Raw genomic sequence first — 13410 nt, 5'->3', positions numbered from 1 at the left:
ATATAGAGACAGTCCCTACCCAACAGCGGGCTCACAGTCTAAAAGGGGGAGATAGAGAACAAAACCAAACACACTAACAAAATAAAATAAATAGAATAGATATGTACAAAGTAAAATAAATAGAGTAATAAATATGTACAAACATATATACATATATACAGGTGCTGTGGTGAAGGGCCCAGACTGAGCCCCTTCCTTCCTCTCCCCCTTGTCCCCCTCTCCATCCCCCCATCTTACCTCCTTCCCTTCCCCACAGCACCTGTACATATGGATATATGTTTGTACAGATTTATTACTCTATTTATTTATTTATTTTACTTGTACCTATCTATTCTATTTATTTTGTTTTGTTAGTATGTTTGGTTTTGTTCTCTGTCTCCCCCTTTTAGACTGTGAGCCCACTGTTGGGTAGGGACTGTCTCTATATGTTGCCAATTTGTACTTCCCAATCGCTTAGTCCAGTGCTCTGCACATAGTAAGCGCTCAATAAATACGATTGATGATGATGATGAGGTAAGAGGGGGACGAGGGGGAGAGCAGTCCAGTGCTCAGCACACAGTAAGCGTTCAATAAATACGATTGATTGATTGATTGATGTTGCCAACCTGGACTTCCCAAGCACTCAGTCCAGCACTCTGCACACAGTAAGCCAATAAATACGATTGATTGATTGATTGATGTTGCCAACCTGGACTTCCCAAGCACTTAGTCCAGTGCTCTGCACACAGTAAGCGCTCAATAAATACGATGGAAGGAATGAATGAATGAAAAGGGGCGTGGGGGGCCGTTGGGGAGGCGGGGTCCGGAAGCTCGGGCCCTCCGTATGTTGCCTTAGTATAAGGGCTTAGTCCAGTGCTGTGCACACAGTAAGCACTCAATAAATTCGATTGATTGATTGATTGATTGATTGATGTTGCCAACTTGGACTTCCCAAGTGCTTAGTCCAGTGCTCTGCACACGGTGAGTGCTCAATAAATACGATTGATTGATTGATTGATATATGTATATATTTGTATGTATTTATTACTCTATTTCATTTGTACAGATTTATTCTATTTATATTATTTTGTTAATATGTTTGGTTTTGTTCTCTGTCTCCCTTTATTCTATTTATTTTATTTTGTTAATGTGTTTGGTTTTGTTGTCTGTCTTCCCCCTTCTAGCCTGTGAGCCCACTGTTGGGTAGGGACCGGCTCTCTATGTTGCCGACTTGGACTTCCCAAGCGCTTAGTCCAGTGCTCTGCACACGGTGAGCCCTCAATAAATACGATTGATTGATTGATGTTGCCAACCTGGACTTCCCAAGCGCTCAGTCCAGTGCTCTGCACACGGTAAGCGCTCAATAAATACGATGGAAGGAATGAATGAATGAAAAGGGGCGTGGGGGGCCGTTGGGGAGGCGGGGTCCGGAAGCTCGGGCCCTCCGTATGTTGCCTTAGTACAAGGGCTTAGTCCAGTGCTCTGCACACAGTAAGCGCTCAATAAATATGATTGATTGATTGATGTTGCCAACTTGGACTTCCCAAGTGCTTAGTCAATCAATCAATCGTATTTATTGAGTGCTTACTGTGTGCAGAGCACTGTACTAAGCGCTTGGGAAGTCCAAGTTGGCAACATCTAGAGACAGTCCCTACCCAACAGTGGGCTCACAGTCTAAAAGGGGGAGACAGAGAACAAAACCAAACATACTAACAAAATAAAATAAATAGAATAGATATGTACAAAGTAAAATAAATAAATAGAGTAATAAATATGTACAAACATATATACAGGTGCTGTGGGGAAGGGCCCAGACTGAGCCCCTTCCTTCCTCTCCCCCTCGTCCCCCTCTCCATCCCCCCATCTTACCTCCTTCCCTTCCCCACAGCACCTGTATACATGTATATATGTTTGTACAGATTTATTACTCTATTACTCTATTTATTTTACTTGTACATATCTACTCTATTTATTTTGTTTTGTTAGTACGTTTGGTTTTGTTCTCCGTCTCCCCCTTTTAGACTGCGAGCCCACTGTTGGGTAGGGACTGTCTCTAGATGTTGCCAATTTGTACTTCCCAAGCGCTTAGTCCAGTGCTCTGCACGTAGTAAGCGCTCAATAAATACGATTGCTGATGAGGTAAGGGGGGGGGGGGACGAGGGGGAGAGCAGTCCAGTGCTCTGCACACAGTAAGCCCTCAATAAATACGATTGATTCATTGATTGATGCTGCCAACCTGGACTTCCCAAGCGCTCAGTCCAGCGCTCAGCACACAGTAAGCGCTCAATAAATACGATTGATTGATTGATTGATGTTGCCAACCTGGACTTCCCAAGCGCTCAGTCCACTGCTCTGCACACGGTAAGCGCTCAATAAATACGATGGAAGGAATGAATGAATGAAAAGGGGCGTGGGGGGCCGTTGGGGAGGCGGGGTCGCAGCGTGGGGGAGGAGGAGGCCGGAGCCACGGGGGCCATGGCGGCGGCGGCCAAGGAGAAGAAGGAGATGGAGGAGGAGGAGGAGGAGGAGGAGGAGAAGAAGAAGAAGAAGGAGGAGCGGCCCCCAACAGTGTCCGGGCCCGGACAGAGCGGAGACGGCGGACCAGAGGAGAGCGGGGGGCGCCGACACCAATTGTATCCTTCCCGCGGGCCCGGACTCGCGTAGGGGGCCTGCCCGGGGAGGGGTCAGGGGTCAGGGGTCAGGGGTCGGTCGGGGGTCGGGTCCCCCTCCGGCGTGCGGCGTGCCCGTCCGTTCCTTATCCATCCCGCACTTAGCACGTTGACGGTGCCTTTCCCCAGCCCGCTGGAGGCCCAGATCGCCCTGGGCGCCCTGGCCCCCGACGAGGAGCCCCGCAAGGGCGGCATCGCCAAGGAGCTGGCCGTCTCCGGCAGCCAGATGACCGTGTGAGTGGGCCCGGGGCCCACCGAGACCCTCCCAACCGTTCATAGGAACGAGAGGAAGGGTGGTGGTTGCTGAGCGCTTGCTATGTGCGAAGCGTTGGGGGGGGGGATGCGAGGTGATGGGGTGGCCCCACGTGCGGCTCACAGCCTTCATCCCCGTTTTACAGGTGAGGGAACTGAGGCCCAGAGAAGTGACGGGTGAGCCCACTGTTGGGTAGGGACCGGCTCTTTATCAATCAATCAATCAATCGTATTTATTGAGCGCTTACTGCGTGCAGAGCACTGGACTAAGCGCTCTTTATGGTGCCAGCTTGTCCTTCCCAAGCGCTTAGTCCAGTGCTCTGCACGCAGTAAGCGCTCAATAAAGACGATTGAATGAATGAAAGTGACGTACAGTGCTCTGCACGCAGTAAGCGCTCAATAAAGACGATTGAATGAATGAAAGTGACGTACAGTGCTCTGCACACAGTAAGCGCTCAATAAAGACGATTGAATGAATGAAAGTGACTGGCTCAAAGTCACACAGCTGACACTTGGCAGAGCCGGGATTTGAACCCACAACCCCCGACTCCAAAGCCCGGGCTCTTTCCACTGAGCCACACTGCTGCTCATTCATTGAATGCATTCATTCATTTATTCAATCGTATTTATTAATAATAATGATGGCATTTGTTAGGCACTTACTATGTGCAAAGCACTGTTCTAAGCGTTGGGGGGGGTACAAGGTGATCAGGTTGCCCCACGTGCGGCTCACAGGCTTCATCCCCGTTTTACAGGTGAGGGAACTGAGGCCCAGAGAAGTGACAGGTGAGCCCACTGTTGGGTAGGGACCGTCTCTTTATCAATCAATCAATCGTATTTATTGAGCGCTTACTGTGTGCAGAGCACGGTACTAAGCACTTGGGAAGTCCAAGTTGGCAACATATAGAGACAGTCCCTACCCAACAGTGGGCTCACAGGCTAGAAGGGGGAGACAGAGAACAAAACCAAACATATTAACAAAATAAAATAAATAAAATAGATATGTACAAGTTAAATAAATAGAGTAATAAATATGTACAAACATATACACAGGTGCTGTGGGGAAGGGAAGGATGTTGCCAGCTTGTACTTCCCAAGTGCTTAGTACAATGTTCTGCACACAGTAAGCGCTCAATAAATACAATTGAATGAGTGAAAGTGACTGGCCCAAAGTCACACAGCTGACAGTTGGCAGAGCTGGGATTTGAACCCACGACCCCTGACTCCATAGCCCGGGCTCTTTCTACTGAGCCACGCTGCTTCTCATTCATTGAATTCATTCATTCATTCAATCGTATTTATTAATAATAATGACGGCATTTATTAAGCGCTTACTATGTGCGAGGCGCTGTTCTAAGCGTCGGGGGGGATACAAGGTGATCAGGTCACCCCACGTGCGGCTCACAGTCTTCATCCCCATTTTACAGATGAGGGAACTGAGGCCCAGAGAACTGACATGTGAGCCCACTGTTGGGTAGGGACTGTCTCTTTATGTTGCCAGCTTGTACTTCCCAAGCGCTTAGTACAGTGCTCTGCACACAGTAAGCGCTCAATAAATACGATTGAATGAGTGAAAGTGACTGGCCCAAAGTCACACAGCTGACAGTTGGCAGAGCCGGGATTTGAATTCACGACCCCTGACTCCAAAGCCCGGGCTCTTTCCACTGAGCCACACTGCTTCTCATTCATTGAATGAATGAATTCATTCATTCAATCGTATTTATTAATAATAATGATGGCATTTATTAAGCGCTTACTGTGTGCAAAGCACTGTTCTAAGCGTTGGGGATACAAGGTGATCAGGTTGCCCCACGTGCGGCTCACAGTCTTCATCCCCGTTTTACAGATGAGGGAACTGAGGCCCAGAGAAGTGACGTGTGAGCCCGCTGTTGGGTAGGGACTGTCTCTTTATCAATCAATCAATCATATTTATTGAGCGTTTACTGTGTGCAGAGCACTGTGCTAAGCACTTGGGAAGTACAAGTTGGCAACATCTAGAGACAGTCCCTACCCAACAGTAGGCTCACAGTCTAGAAGGGGGAGACAGAGAACAAAACCAAACATATTAACAAAATAAAATAAATAGAATAGATATGTACAAGTTAAATAGAGTAATAAATATGTACAAACATATATACAGGTGCTGTGGGGAAGGGAAGGATGTTGCCAGCTTGTACTTCCCAAGCGCTTAGTACAGTGCTCTGCACACAGTAAGTGCTCAATAAATACGATTGAATGAATGAGCGTGACTGGCCCAAAGTCACACAGCTGACAGTTGGCAGAGCTGGGATTTGAACCCACGACCCCTGACTCCAAAGCCTGGGCTCTTTCCACTGAGCCACACTGCTTCTCATTCATTGAATGAATGAATTCATTCATTCAATCGTATTTATTAATAATAATGATGGCATTTATTAAGCGCTTACTATGTGCGAAGCACTGTTCTAAGTGTCGGGGGGGATACAAGGTGATCAGGTTGCCCGACGTGCAGCTCACAGTCTTCATCCCCATTTTACAGATGAGGGAACTGAGGCCCAGAGAAGTGACATGTGAGCCCACTGTTGGGTAGGGACCGTCTCTTTATCAATCAATCAATCGTATTTATTGAGCACTTACTGTGTGCAGAGCACTGGACTAAGCGCTTGGGAAGTACAAGTTGGCAACATATACAGTCCCTACCCAACAGTGGGCTCACAGTCTAGAAGGGGGAGACAGAGAACAAAACCAAACATATTAACAAAATAAAATAAATAGAATAGATATGTACAAGTTAAATAAATAAATAGAGTAATAAATATGTACAAACATATATACATATATACAGGTGCTGTGGGGAAGGGAAGGATGTTGCCAGCTTGTACTTCCCAAGTGCTTAGTACAGTGTTCTGCTCACAGTAAGCGCTCAATACATACGATTGAATGAATGAAAGTGACTGGCCCAAAGTCACACAGCTGACAGTTGGCAGAGCCGGGATTTGAATCCACGACCCCTGACTCCATAGCCCGGGCTCTTTCCACTGAGCCGCGCTGCTTCTCATTCATTGAATTCATTCATTCATTCAATCGTATTTATTAATAATAATGATGGCATTTATTAAGCGCTTACTATGTGTGAAGCACTGTTCTAAGCGTTGGGGGGGGATACAAGGTGATCAGGTTGATCTAATTCTGACTCCGCCACTTGTCAGCTGTGTGACTTTGGGCAAGTCACTTCACTTCTCTGGGCTTCAGTTCCCTCATCTGTAAAATGGGGATGAAGACTGTGAGCCCCACGTGGGACAACCTGATAACCCTGTATCCCCCCAGCACTTAGAACAGTGCTTTGCAAGTAGTAAGTGCTTAACAAATATCATCATTATTATTATTATTACTATTATGTGTTCAAATCCTGTCTCCGCAACTTGTCAGCTGTGTGACTTTAGGCAAGTCACTTCACTTCTCTGTGCCTCAGTTACCTCATCTGTAAAATAGGGATTAAGACTGTGAGCCCCAAGTGGGGCAACCTGATCACCTTGTAACCTCCCCAGCACTTAGAACAGTGCTTTGCACATAGTAAGTGTCTAATAAATGCCATCATTATTATTATTACTATACAAGTGCTGTGGGGAGGGAAAGAGGGTAGGGCCAGGGGAGAGCGCTTACTATGTGCCCAGCACTGCTCTAAGCGCTGGGGTAGATACAAGGTCATCGGATTGTCCCACAAGGGGCTCACAGTCTCCACCCCGATTTTACAGATGAGGGAACTGAGGCACAGAGAAGTTAAGTGACTTGCCCAAGGACACACAGCAGACTGGCAGCCAACCTGGATTAGAGCCCACGACCTCCGACTCCCAAGCCCCGGACTCTTATAATAATAATAATAATGTTGGTATTTGGTAAGCGCTTACTATGTGCGAAGCACTGTTCTAAGCGCTGGGGTAGATGCAAGGTAATCAGGTTGTCCCACGAGGGGCTCACGGTCTTCATCCCCATTTTCCAGATGAGGGAACTGAGGCCCAGAGAATTGATGTGACTTGCACAAAGTCACACAGCTGACAAGTGGCGGAGCCGGGATTCGAACCCACGGCTTCTGACTCCAAAGCCCGGGCTCTCTTGCCGCTAGACCACGCTGCTCCTCTTAGTCTTGAGGGCAACCCAGGCCTGCGGGCTGCAGGGTGGGCAGTGGGCTGGGGTAGGGGGGCGGAGCAGGGTGTGAGGGACCCCGGACTGATGATCAATCAATCAATCAATCAATCATATTTATTGAGCGCTTACTGTGTGCAGAGCACTGTACTAAGCGCTTGGGAAGTACAAGTTGGCAACATAGAGAGACGGTCCCTACCCAACAGTGGGCTCAGAGAATAATATGTTGGTATTTGTTAAGCACTTCCTAAGTGCCAAGCACTGTTCTAAGCAGTGGGGTAGATACAAGGTAATAATAATTATGGTTTTCGTTAAGCGCTTACTATGTGCAAAGCACTGTTTTAAGCGCTGGGGTAGATACAAGGTAATAATGATAATTACGGTATTCGTTAAGTGCTTACTATGTGCAAAGCACTGTTTTAAGCACTGGGGGAGATACAAGGTAATCACGTTGGACATGCCTTCTGTCCCACATGGGGCTCAAACTTTAATCCCATTTTAACACTAGCCTGGCGTAGTGGAAAGAGCCCGGGCTTTGGAGTCAGAGGTCACGGGTTCAAATCCCGGCTCCGCCAATTGTCAGCTGTGTGACTTTGGGCAAGTCACTTGACTTCTCTGGGCCTCAGTTACCTCATCTGTAAAATGGGGATTAAGACTGTGAGCCCCCCGTGGGACAACTTGATCACCTTGTAACCTCCCCAGCGCTTAGAACAGTGCTTTGCACATAGTAAGCGCTTAATAAATGCCATCATTATTGTTATTATTAATACTAGTAATGATGGTATTTGTTAAGCGCTTACTATGTGCTGAATACTGTTCTAAACGCTGGGGTAGGTACAAGGTAGTCAGGTTGTGCCACGTGGGGCTCACAGTCTTAATCCCCATTTTGCAAATGGGGCAACTGAGGCCCAGAGAAGTTAAGTGATTTGTCCAAAGTTACACAGCAGACAGGTGGCAGAGCTGGGATTAGAACCCACATCCTCTGACTCTCAAGCCCGGGCAGTTGCCACTAAGCCATGCTGCTTCCGCATAGGCCGTGCTGGTTGTCCCACTGGGGCTCACAGTCTTAATCCCCATTTGACAGGTGAGGTAACCGAGGCCCAGGGAAGTTGTGACTCACCAAATGCCACACAGCTGACAAGTGGCGGAGCCGGGATTAGAGCCCACGACCTCCGGCTCCCAAGCCCTTGCTCTTTCCATGAAGCCACATTGCTTCTGTTGTTGCCATTCCCTCTGGGGTTGCCCCGATTTCGACACCCACCACTCACCCCTTCACCTCCTGATTCTTGCCCCCATCTCCTCAGGCATTGGAGCGCAGAAGAGGCCCGCATCCTGCGCGTGTCCATCAGCTCCTTCCTGGACCTCCTGAGCCTGGTGCTGCTGACCATGGAGCGCTTCGGGCCCCCCGTGCCCCGCTGAAGACCCCCACCCCGGAGCCGGGCCCTGAGGCCAAAGGGCTCTGTGGATCCTGGGGGGGCTCCAGTCCACACCAGCCTGGAGCTCCTCCCCGCCATCCTCCAGGAAGTTGAGGCTGGCCTTCCCAACTCTTGCCCAGGGGGCCATTTGGGATGGAGTTCCTGGGTGATGTGAAGGAGGGGAGGCCTGGGGGAAAGCCTGGGGCCGTTTTTCCCAGGCTGCGGACTGACTAGGGGCCGGGCCTGGCTCTAGGGCAGCATCTGGGAAATTCTGGGAGCTGGGCTTGCCTCGAGGGAGTCCCCTGAGACTCCCGTGGAGAGGGGTGGTCGCCGGGGATGCGAACGAGTTGGCCCGGCCTAGGTCACGCATGGCATTCAGTTCATCCTTCAGAAATGAGATTCTACCAGGGGAAATAAACATTTGGCCAAAGCCTGAGCCTGTCTTTGCCACTCCCTCCCTCGTTCCTCTTTAAACTGGCAGCATCCACCGCTATTCAGACAAAGTGGGTTAAATGTTCCTGCTGCACCTCCCCTCAATCCCACCCTTTTTTTGCTCCGCAGCCTTTCCTGAAAAGGATCCGGCTCACGGCTTCACGGAGAGCCAGGGGGTTGGCAGGAAGGAAACTCTCAATCCATCAATCAATCATCGGTTTTTATTGAGCGCTTACCGTGTGCAGAGCACTGACCTGTGCATTTGGGAGAGTGGAATGCGACCCCCTTTTAGACTGTGAGCCCACTGTTGGGTAGGGACTGTCTCTATATGTTGCCAACTTGTACTTCCCAAGCGCTTAGTACAGTGCTGTGCACACACCAAGCGCTCAATAAATACAATTGATGATGATGATCAAGTTGGGAGACATGATCAGTCATTTGGTGGTATTTATTGATGACTTACTACGGGCAGAGCTCTCTACTAAGCACTTAGGAGAGTACAATACAACAGAGTTGGTAGACACATTCCCTGCCCATAAAGAGCTTACAGCTTGAGGGACAGACTGACATTAAAATAAATTATGGATATATATGTAAGTACATAAGGTGGGTTGAATAGTCAGGGACGGCCTCTTGGAGGAGATGTGATTTAAATAAAACGTTGAAGGCGGTGGGAGTGGTAATCTGTCGATCACCCACTCTCGTACATGAAGAGGGAGGACATTCCAGGCCAGAGGAAGGACCTGGGCAAGCGGTCGGCAGCGAGACAGACGAAATCCAAGTACGGTGAGTAGGTTGGCGTTCGAGGAGCGGATTGTGTGGGCTGGGTTGTAGGAACTCAACAAGGAAAGGTAGGAGGGGGCAAGGTGACTGATTGCCTTAAAGCCCACGGTAAAGAGTTTGTGTTTAATTCAGAGGTGGGTGAGCAACCACCAGAGGTGCTTGAGAAGTAGGGAATCATGGACTGAACTTTTTTTTAAAGAAATGATCCAGGCAGCAGAGTGAAGTTTGGACTGGAGTGGGGAGAGGCAAGCGTCAAACTGGGACATGATAAATACTTGGATTAACGTGGTAGCAGTTTGGAGGGAGAGGAAAGGGCAAATTTTGGAGATGTTGGGTAGAACGAAGGACTTGGTGACAGACTGAATATGTGGGTTGAATGAGAGATGAGTCGGTAATGCCAAGGTTATGGGTTTGGGAGACATGAATGTTGTGCTATAGTAATGGGAAAGTTGGGGAGGACAGGGTTTGGGTGGGAAGATGATTTCTGTTTTGGACCTGCTTAATTTGAGGTGTCAGTGGGACATCCAGGAAAAGATGTCCTGAAGACAAGGGGAAATGTGAAATTGCAGAGCCTGGGGATGTGGGAATCATCTGCTTAGAGATGGTAGTCGAAGGCATAGGAGCGATTGGGGTCTCCAGGGGATGGATGTAAATGAAGACTAGAAGGGGACCCAGAACTCAGTCTTGAGGGATCTCTACAGCTGGGGGATGGGTGGCAGAGGAGGAGTGACCAGAGAGGTGGTAGAACCAGGACAGTGAAGCCAAGGTTAGATAGTGTTTCCTGGAGTAGGGGGTGGGCCGCTGTCAAAGGCAGCTGAGAGAGGTTGAAGACTGGGATGGAATAGAGGCTATCGGATTTGTCACGAAGGTAGTCATTGGTGACCTTAGCGTAGTTTCCATCGAGGGAAGGGGACAGAAACCAGATTGGAGGGGGTCAAAAAGAGAATTGGCGCATAAGAGGTGGCAGCAGCAGGTATAGACAACTCAAGGAGTTTGGAGAGGAATGGTAGGAGGGGGTTGGGGCAATAACTGGAAGCGCCCTTCAGGTCAAAGGAGGTTTTTTTTGTTATTGTTGTTGGGGGTTTTTTGCTGGCTTTTTTTTCAGGTTAGGGTATACACGAACATGGTTGAAAGCAATGGTGAAGGAGCCATTGGAGAGTGAGCCATTGGAGAGTGAGCAATTGAAGATGGCAGCTAGGGGGAGAAGAAGGCGGGGGCAAACTTTTTTTTTTAATGATGATGATGGTATTTGTTAAGCGCTTACTATGTGACAAGCACTGTTCTAAGAACCGAGGGTGATACAAGGTAATCAGGTTGTCCCATGTGGGGTTCACAGTCTTAATCCCCATTTTCCAGACGAGGTAACTGAGGCACAGAGGAGTGAAGTGACTTGCCCACAGTCGTACAGCCGACAAGTGGCGGAGCTGGGATTAGAACCCATGACCTCTGGCTTCCAAACCCGTGCTCTTTCCACTGAGCCATGCTGCTTCTCTATTATGCTTCTCTTTTATGGGATTTGTTAAGTGCATGCTATGTGCCAGGCACTGTAGTAATAATAATATTAATAATAATACTAATGGAACTTATTAAGTGCTTACTATGTGCTTACTATATACTTCCTGTATATATGTTTGTACATATTTATTACTCTATTTTACTTGTGCATATCTATTCCATTTATTTTATTTTGTTAGTACGTTTGGTTTTGTTCTCTGTCTCCCCCTTTGAGGCTGTAAGCCCGCTGTTGGGTAGGGACTGTCTCTATATGTTGCCAACTTGTACTTTCCAAGCGCTTAGTACAGTGCTCTGCACACAGTAAGTGCTCAATAAATACAATTGATTGATTGATTGATTGATTACTATGTGCAGAGCACTGTACTAACTGCTGGCTGGGGTAGATACAAGCTAATCAGTTTGGACACAGTCCATGTCCCATATGAGGCTCATAGTCTTAACGCCCATTTTACAGATGGGGTAACTGATGCACAGAGAAGTTAAATGAGTTGCCCAAAGGTACACAGACAAGTAGCAGGGCCAGGGCCTTCAGACTTCCGGGTGCGTGATCTGTCCACTGGGCCATGCTGCTTCTCTAAGGCCTGATGAGGTCTGAAGGGATGAGGACAGAGGGGAAGTTGGAGGGGGTAGATTTTGAGGTGAGATGGGAGCTCTCCAGGTATTCCCTTCTTCCCTCTCCCCGAACATGACCGTCACCCCTCCCTTGCCCCTGGAAGCCAGCCTTTAGTCCCAGCTCAGGGCCCCCGGCTGATCCGGTGTCTCTTTGTCTCTATCTCTCTCTTCCTGTCTCCCCCACCTCTCTCTGTCTCTGCCTCTCTCCCCGTCTCTGGCTCTGGGGCCCCTGCAGCAGACGGCTGTTTCTATACCCTGCATTTAGTGTTGCCTGGGAACCTTCGGGCCAACTTGGGGGCTTTGGGCAATTAACTTATCTGTAAATTGGGGGTTCAGTACCTGTTCTCCTTCCTCCTAAGACTTCTTGCCGACCTCTCAGCCTCCCCACTTCAGTCCATACTTCACTCTGCTGCCCATTTACTTGTATTCACCCCTGTGCTTAGTACAGTGCCCGGCACATAGCACTTAACAAATGCCATGTTATTATTATCATTATTATTCTTACAGAGCACTGTATTAACCCCCAAAGCCCTTTAGTACCTATTTGTAATTTATATTAATGTCTGTTTCCCCCTCTGTGCTGTAAGCTCGATATGGGCAGGGAATGTGTCATACTGTTATATTGTACCCTCCCAAGTGCCTAGTACAGTGCTCTGCACATAAGTAGGCATTCAATAGATATTATTGACTGACTTATTGAGACTGTGTCCGACCTGATTAGCGCGTGTCTGCCCCAGCACTTAGAACAATGATCCTTTTTCTACTTTTCTATAATTTTTCTACTCCGAGACTCCTGAAAACGTTCAGGCCACGTGTCCCTTCTCCTCGAGCCTCCAGTTGTTGTCCATCCACCTCTCCATCAAACAAAAACTCACCATTGGCTTTAAAGACCTCAGTCACCTTGCTTCATCCTAATTTAACTTCACTACTCTCCTACTACAATGCAGCCCACACACTTTGCTCCTCAAATGCTAATCTTCTCACTGTACCTTCATTTCATCCTGCCCACATCCTGCCTCTGGCCTGGAATACCCTCCCCAAATCTGACAATTACTCTCCCTCTCCTTCAAAGCCTTATAGAAGGCACATCTCCAAGAGGCCTTCCCTGAGGTAACGGTTTCCTCCTTACCTCTTCTCCCACTCCCTTCTGTGTCACCCTAAGCCCTTTGTTCATCGCCCCCCTTCCAGCCCCATTCATTCATTCAATCATGCTTATTGAGTGCTTACTGCGTACTATGAGAAGCAACATGGCGTAGTAGATATAGAGCACAGGCCTGGGAGTTAGAAGGTAATGGGTTCTAATCCTGTCTCCTCCACGTGTCTGCTCTGTGGCCCTGGGTAAATTCATTCATTCATTCATTCAATCGTATTTATTGAGCTCTTACTGTGTGCAGAGCACTGTACTAAGCGCTTGGGAAGTACAAGTTGGCAACATATAGAGATGGTCCCTACCCAACAGCGGGCTCACAGTCTAGAAGGGGGAGACAGACAACAAAACAAAACATATTAACAAAATAAATAAATAGAATAGTAAATCACTTCACTTCTCTGGGCTTCAGTTACTTCATCTGTAAAATGGGGATTGAAACTGTGAGCCCCGTGTCGGACAGGGACTGTGTCCAACCCCATTT

General features: G+C 48.2%; 1 protein-coding gene across 1 annotated transcript; it reads left to right on the top strand.

Moving 5' to 3' along the window:
- Positions 1-2454: 2454 nt before the first annotated feature.
- Positions 2455-8873, top strand: LAGE3 (L antigen family member 3). The gene is made up of 3 exons (XM_038747731.1): positions 2455-2612; positions 2754-2882; positions 8327-8873. The coding sequence occupies exons 1-3, from the start codon at positions 2455-2457 to the stop codon at positions 8439-8441; spliced, it is 402 nt and encodes a 133-aa protein (XP_038603659.1). The 3' UTR covers positions 8442-8873.
- The last annotated feature ends 4537 nt before the right edge of the window (positions 8874-13410 follow it).

The sequence above is a fragment of the Tachyglossus aculeatus genome, chromosome 6 (assembly GCF_015852505.1).
Source record: "Tachyglossus aculeatus isolate mTacAcu1 chromosome 6, mTacAcu1.pri, whole genome shotgun sequence".
NCBI lineage: Eukaryota > Metazoa > Chordata > Mammalia > Monotremata > Tachyglossidae > Tachyglossus > Tachyglossus aculeatus.
This window is presented reverse-complemented; position numbering and strand designations above follow the sequence as displayed.